Genomic DNA, 8,249 nt, shown 5'->3' on the forward strand with positions numbered 1-8,249 from the left:
TGTGTGTGTGTGTGTGTGTGTGTGTGTGTGTATGTGTGTGTGTGTGTGTGTGTGTCTGTGTGTGTGTGTGTGTGTGTGTGTGTAAAGGGTACACATCATCACATTTTACATCAAGTGATAAACATTTATACAGATAATTAAGACTGTTTGTTAGATCTCATTAGTCTGGTTAGAAGATGTTGAGCAGTTTTTGTTCAAGTCATGTGATTCTATTTTTTAATTGTCATCAATTTTAGTTTGTAAGATTTTTGGATCTTCTGATGAGTTATTTCAGTTTTAATCATGTTTTAATTTCATTTTTTATTCTTTAAACTCAGAGTCTCAGTGGTTCAGTGTATCAAAAATCATTCTGGCTCTGATTGATTATTATTATTTTTTCTTCAACAGAACTGATTTGGAGGGTCACAGATATTGTTTTGTCTTGTTTTCATGCAAAAACATGAAAACCTAAACCATTGTTCTCATCTGAATTTTTGAAAGACGTTGAGCCTTAAGCCGTTCAGGGTTTAGTTATTTTCTGTTTGGATGAAATTTCTTGATGATTTAATTCCCGCTTTTGATGTCATGCTTACATTTTAGTAGATTTCAACAGAATATTTACTTATGTTGTTAAATACTCTGATTCTGCTTTCTTGGCTTTCAAAAATAGATTCAGTGTTTAAGTTAGTTGTGTCACCTCTTAAAATAAAGATAAATTCACAAGAAAATATGGATACAAAATGCTGAAACTGTTTCACATCATCAAGAGACAAACTTTACAAATCAAAGCTGTTAATTATCCTGGTTATCAGCATCTTGTTTTCATAGTAGTATAGTAGTATATATCCACTGTACCGAATGCTTTGATTCAGTTTTGTGACAGTTTCAGTCATCAGATTTAGATTTTTATATTTTTGGGTCTTTTGATGAGTTATTTCAGTTTTGAATCTGTTGTTTTATTCTTTGGAAACAAGTGTTTTAATACAGTTTTATTTTAATTCAGTATTTAAGGTTTAATGTTGAGATGATGATCAGCATAAAATAAACAAAACCAACCAAAACAATTTTGCTTAATTTTTTTTTTCTGAATCAACTATATTTTATAAAATGTACATCTGATGGATGCTGCTTGTCATGATGTGTAATTAAATCACCAGCAGTTTTTATTCCAAATGTGTGTCGGTCAGAAAAGGAGATACAGGTTGTTTCATTTTCTTTACAAACATCTATCAAATAGTCATGTGACTTTACAAGAGTTAAAATCTTACAAAACAATAATACAACCAGTTTTTGCAAAATACAATATTTTTATTTTAACCCATTAATGGTTTCAATCTCAGTTTCTTCTTTTCAAAACAACAAATTTCTCACTGAAACTGTTTCAACTTCAGTTTTCAGAACACAGTCTCATAATCTTTGTGTCACCTCTTCAACATTTATGGACAGTCTGAACTTATTTAGTTAATATTTCCTTTTGTAAAGTCACATGACAAATTAACTGATTATATTTAAAGAAACCTGAAACAACCTCATACCACCCTCATGATGCTAAATAGACAAAACATGTGAGTAATAAAGCGTGACATATTAGAGAATAGTTGTGCAACCTGTTTATTTTAATGGAGTCGTGTTAATTCTCACACTGGTCTGCACCTCGCTGTGTGTGTCAAATATTGAAATAGTCACAAAAGGAGGGAAAACTTTATTAAACAAATCCTCAGATGATAAAACTGAATGTATGTGTGTTTACCCTCCACTACTCCAAGACATGAACATAAACTCTAAAAGAGGCTGTTTAATTTAGAAGAAATCATTTACAACAGTTTCCTCCAGAAATATATCTATTTTCAGTTTGAGACTTTGTATTTCTTCATTTAAGGTGTTGATAAGGATTGTGATTTAAGTTTTGTATAAAGATTATTTTTATGTTGCCATTCATCAATTTAACTTGAAACATTAAAGTGAAAAACTTGAAGTTATGTATTTTTTCATTCAGTCTGGTTCAGCAGTAAGTAGCAGCAGCAGGGATATAAATTCCTCTTTATATCCTGATTTCAAAGATAACTAGAAAATGCAATTTTGGTAGAAATTGCGTGTGATTGCTGAAAGCGAATTTAGATTGCATAACTGGAAGCTGAACACTATTGAAAAATCTAGCAAGATTAAAATCAGCAATTGATGGAATTGAACCTATACTCTCACTTTAGTAAGACAGACACACTATGCATGGAGCTAACATGTCACACAGCAATGCCAGGTCAGATTTTGGTGTTTAGTCTGTCAATTGCATGAAATTGACAAAAAAGCAGTTCAGCTCAGCTCAATAAGCAGATTGACATCACCTGGACTCCTTCATCCTTCAACTCTACTGAGTTCTGCCCTAAGTGAAATTCAGAAATGACATGAGCTTAAACCACTGGACTAGTCAGATAGGATCCATGGATTTGGAAAAGATGTCTTTAACAAGCATATCAATCCACATTTTAGGTAATAATGTTAAAGTAAGCTAGAGTGGAATTGAATTATGGTACAGGATAAAGATGTGAAGCAACTTTGTACATGAGAGCAATATTATGAGGAGCACTGCAGTGAGCAGGTATCAAACGCACAACCTTGTCATCTAAGGGGTAGCTGATCATGAGAACAGTGTTCTAAACCACTGAGCCAACACACATTACCAGTAATGAAAGGAAAAAAATCTCCATTTTGATGAGGAAAATGTATTTGTCTCAAACTAGAGCTTGAAGCCCAGAGATTTGTACATCATTAGTGAAAGCAAGAGTAGTTTAACATGAGAATGAATGATATGTGTAAAAAGTGTTTGAAGGAAGAGAGAATCTGTAAGTTTAAGAAACCGGAGTGAGAGGAGACACACATCCTGCAGATTGTATTGCAGTCAATGAGAACATGACAGCGACTTTCTATCAATTAAGGTTCAGATCTCAAAAACTATAAGTCCTATGTGAAATGTATTTACATTTTGAGAGAGAGGAGGCTTGTGGCAACATACTGAGGCAAGATATGTGCCTGAGGAGTTCAAATTGTGGGAGTGACAGCAGTTTAGAAAAACATTTCTGGTCTAAAAATATCTGTACTCTCCACTGTGCCTGATCACATGACACACTGGTGAGACCTGAAAAAGTCTGCAAAACCCCTGACTTTGGGCTTAAATTGCTGAAAAACTACAAAAGATATCACTAAACAATCTGGTAACTTTGAAAGTTCAAAGTTTTGTGAACATTTTAAAGTTTGAATGGCGTCTGTACAATAAGGGACGTCCAAGCAGTTGAGTGTCAAAGTGACAAAGTTCCAAATTAGTTGGACGGTTCATCCCATAGACTGCCATTATAAATTTTAATGTTTTAAAAAATTATATAAAATCGCTGGAACATGTTACATTTCAGAAAAATACAAGCACATATCTGCTGAATGAGTTGCACAGATTGACAGTTGAATGGTTATTATAGCACAAAGTATGCAGCAGTTGAAACACGGCAAAAAAACGTACGGAGGATGGAATAAGAATAAAATGTGAGAAGAACAATGTGCTTCCAGCAATCACACAATTCTCACATACAGTTTTAATACAGTCAATAATGTTGATGTATGGACATATTTTTCTTCTTTCACATGGTAGAGACAAAGTACACATTTTGTTTACAGCCTGTTAGTATTTTGAAAAGTTCATTTGATTTCCATTTTCTGAAAGTTTCTACACGTATATATTGTTAAATTCTGTTTAGTTTGGTCATTTTTACTTACTTTCTGAATATAAAATTCAGTTATCTTTCCTTCAAAGAAACTGACACTCTTCTTGTCAAATTTTTACTGTATGGACAAGATATTAGATGAAAAGTCATCAGTGGCTGAAGCTCATTATGGAGTTCTTCACTGAGCACCAATTTTGTCAAAATATACTCAGAAAAATTCAGATTGGAAGTTTTTTTCTGCTTTTCAGAGGTTCACATTTATTTTGTGCTGCTGTACCATCATCATCAAAACTTAGTTTTCCAAAATACAGACTGGAATTAATTTAAACAATATCTTTAATATTCTTACCTCATCTTCCTTTTGTGCTTCTCTTACTCTTTTCTTTTCTGCTGCTTTATAACAGAAGTACACACAGAGCAACATAAATATCTAAATCATTTCATGTTTTCTTTCCTCCCACTTTACACCACAAACATTTCACTGTTCAAATGCAAATCAGTGACATCATCATGACCGACAATACTGATGGAGTGGTGCTGAATCCAGGACATCTTGTAGGAGTCAGTCTTTAAGTGAGCTGCTCTCTTGTGTCTCATGACAAACATGATCCAGAACATGGCTCGGTCCAGAGGCTTCATGGGCTGGTCTCTGTGCAGCCTGGAGAACTCCTGCATGTTCTTCCTGTAGGACGGCTCATAAAGCAGCGCCACCTCCAGGAACTTGTCTTTGTTTAATGTGCTGATGTCCAGCACTTTGGCAATACCCCTCGCTCTCATTCTGAACAGGTTATCATCCTGGTCAAACATCAGAGGAATGCCGACGATGGGAACTTCGTGGTAGATGGCCTCTTGAAGTCCGTTGGTGCGTCCATGAGCTACAAACACTCTGGTCTTTGGGTGTCCTCAAGTTCAAGTCCAAGTTCCTTTTATTGTCATGTGCACAATAATTACAGTGAAGCAGTCAAGAAAAAACTAAAAGTCTCCAGGTGCTTCTACTGTACGCAGCAGTTCATATCATTACCATATTCATGCCACACAGGTTTCCTCCACTGGAGCCAGCAGGGAGGTCAGCAGCTATGCTAAAGATGTGCTAATGTACCTGAGAGCTACAGTGAGCTGGCCTCAAGGACTCTGGACCACATCAATAATACAGCGCACAGGGCTGATAGATACCAATCAAATATCCATTTATCACCCCTCCTCTCTTTGTATTTCTTACAGCTCTGGCTCTCTCTGGCTGATATATTCAGAGATCCTGGGGGATCAAATGTATTATTGAGTTAGCCAAACTCAGTGTTTGTGACTTTAAGTCCAAGATAAGACTGAATATAATCTTTTTATTCAATTCACAAGTTCCATGAAAGTTTAGATGAAGTAGACTCTGATTTGTCTAAATTTCCTGCCTGGACTTTCTAAAAAATCAGCTGTATTGGTTTGAAGACAAACCGAGATTTTTCTCCAAAAAATATCAAAAAATTTGATTTTTGTGTGGTGTCACAGAAATATACTTTGTATCCGTCCTGAAGATAAACAACAAAATAAATTTCATTTAGTTTTTTGTATGTGGGCACAGTTTCCCTTTGTTTACCTCCACAAAGGGGTTAACAAAGTCAACACAGTCAATTTATTTCCACGTACCGTCTCTTTGTTTCTTGTTTGTGATGGCTGATTTTGTAAAAAACTTTATTATATTAATATATAATATTTTTATGTCAGTTTTTGATTGGGACCTTTAAGGTACCTAATATGCTGGATTGATCGTATTTTAAAACAAGGCACAAGGGTTAAAAGATAACACGTACATTATAACTTGCTTATCACAATGCACCATTGTGTCTTGGAGTCCAAAGGACAGGAACAGGCTAATAAAATATGTCACACAGAGTCCACGATGAGTGAATGAGTCTCACCAGCTAAAATGGTGACAAAACTGAGTCCATCTTAAAAAATTAACATGGCACATTTGTGCACAAATGTTTTTTGAAATGAAATGAAATCTGTACGAAAACGGAAAAATAAAATATCAACTGAGAAAATTAAAATCAAACACGAATACAGATAGAGACACTTATAAACACACCTCACTAATGTTTCCTCACATCATATAGTAAATAAATGTCATCTTTAGAGTCTATTATCAGTGTTTTTTTCATCAACTGCTTTTGCAACAGTTTCTCTGTCTTCACTGTGACCTGAAGTGTATTTAACTTCTTAACCTTCCTGTCTGTGTTTAGATTTCTCTCACTGTCCGGGGTCCAGAATAAACTTTTAAGTCTGAAGGACAAGTTGCACAGGTTTTAGGTCACATCTTGTTCTATCTGTTGGCAATAAAAGAGAGAGCAGCTTTTATTACCATTAATGATTAACCAATGAAAGAGGAGGGTGGAGCTGAAGGCAGATCCTGACACTTTGAACAGAGCCATGACACCATTACAGGGTTGGAATCTCTAACCAAACAACGCTCACTTGGAGGACTATAAGAAGCAAACTGGAAATTAAAAATTGGTGAGTCTCTCTTTGAAAACAATTAGGAAAACAGAGAAAATGGCTGAGAAAGATGCTCTTCTCAAAAGTTTCCTGAGTTGCCAACTATGTTCAGAGACTTTCAGAGATCCTGTGTCTCTGACCTGCAACCACAGCTTCTGTTCAAGCTGTCTGCAAAAAATCTGGAATCAAGATGAAAACAGAAACTGTCCCATTTGTAAAAGAAAATCTTCAAAAGAAGGACCAGGAGTGAACTTTGCACTGAAGGAACTAGCTGACTCCTTTGCAGGCAGACAGAAACCTGAATCATCTGAGACAGAAAAAGGAGAAAAGGAGGTGGAGGTGGTGTGTAGCAAACATCAAGAAGAGCCTAAATTTTTCTGTGAGGATGAACAGAGAGCTGTGTGTCCTGTCTGTGAGTCTTCTCTCCACCACGGTCACAAGGTGGTTTCTGTAGAACAAGCAGTCAGTGACCTGAAGGACCAGCTGAAATCTGACTTAAAGTCTCTGCAGGACAAGAGGAACAAATACAAACAAGTGGAGAAAACATACAATGAAATGATTGAACACTCCAAGAATCAGCTGTTGTCCACAGAGAAGCAGATCAGAGCAGAGTTCAACAAGCTCCACCAGTTCCTGAAAGAGGAAGAGGAGTCCAGACTGGCAGCTCTGAGGGAGGAAGAGGAGCAGAAGGGGAAGACTATCAGCACAGAGATGAAGATGATTCAGGAGCAGATCTCCTCTCTGTCAGACAGTATCTCTGCTGTTGGAGAAGACCTGCAGAAACACAAGGTGTCATTCCTCAGCAGTTATAAACCCACTCAGACCAGAGCCAGAGCCCAGTGCTCACTGTCAGATCCACAGCTGGTCTCAGGAGCACTGATAGATGTGGCCAAACACCTGGGCAACCTGTCCTTCAGAGTCTGGGAGGAGATGAAGGAGAAGGTCCACTTCAATCCTGTCATTCTGGACCCAAACACTGTAAACCCCTGTCTCTATCTGTCTGATGTTCTGACCAGTGTGAGACGTGGAGACACAAAGCAGCAGCTCCCTGATAATCCAGAGAGAAGCACTAATTATGCCACTGTTCTGGGCTCTGAGGGCCTCAGCTCAGGGAAACATAGCTGGGAGGTGGAGGTGGGAGACTATCCTAGCTGGTATGTGGGTTTGGCTGAAGAGTCAGCTGACAGGAAGGGAAGATGTCCTGCCTCACCAGAATGTGGAATCTGGTGTTTAGAGTATCGCAGAGGAAACTACACTGATGGTCTTGGTAAGACTGTCACAGTGAAGAAGAGTCTCCAGAGGATCAGAGTCAAACTGGACTATGACAAAGGGAAGGTGTCCTTCTACGACCCTGAAGACATGACTCACATCTACACTTACAGAGACACTTTCAGTGAGAAACTCTTCCCTTATTTCAGTATTGGAGAGAATGGTGATGCTACAACCACTGATATCAAAATCTGTTAAACTGAGATTTCTCTGTGATGTTCAGGAGGTGTGTGTGTGTGTGTGTGTGTGTGTGTGTGTGTGTATGTGTGTGTGTATGTGTGTGTGCGCGTGTGTGTGTGTGTGTAAGGGGTACATATCATACATATATTTCACGTCATCAAGTGATAAACATTTATACAGATAATTAAGGCTGTTTGTTAGATCTCATAAGTTTGGTTAGAAGTTGTTGAGCAGATTTTGTTCAAGTTAAGTGATTCTATTTTTTAATTGTCATCAATTTTAGTTTGTAAGATTTTTGGATCTTCTGATGATTTATTTCAGATTTGATCATGTTTTAATTTCATTTTTTACACTTTAAACTCAGAGTCTCAGTGGTTCAGTGTATCAAAAATCATTCTGGCTCTGATTGATTATTATTTGTTCTTTTGTTCTTCAACAGAACTGATTTGTTGTTGAGGGTCACAGATATTGTTTTATCTTGTGTTCATGCAAAAACATGAAAACCGAAACCGTTCTGTTATTTTATAAAATGTGCATCTGATGGATGCTGCTTGTCATGATGTGTAATTAAATCACCAGCAGTTTTTATTCTAAATGTGTGTCAGTCAGAAAAGGAGATACAAC

At 36.9% G+C, this 8,249-nt stretch overlaps 1 protein-coding gene across 1 annotated transcript; it reads left to right on the plus strand.

Annotated features, from left to right (window-relative positions):
• The first annotated feature begins 6,233 nt into the window (after positions 1-6,233).
• LOC121903310 (nuclear factor 7, ovary-like) lies at positions 6,234-7,643 on the plus strand. The gene has a single exon (XM_042420206.1). The coding sequence runs from the start codon at positions 6,234-6,236 to the stop codon at positions 7,641-7,643; it is 1,410 nt and encodes a 469-aa protein (XP_042276140.1).
• Positions 7,644-8,249: the final 606 nt, after the last annotated feature.

This window comes from Thunnus maccoyii, chromosome 9, assembly GCF_910596095.1.
Source record: "Thunnus maccoyii chromosome 9, fThuMac1.1, whole genome shotgun sequence".
Lineage (NCBI taxonomy): Eukaryota > Metazoa > Chordata > Actinopteri > Scombriformes > Scombridae > Thunnus > Thunnus maccoyii.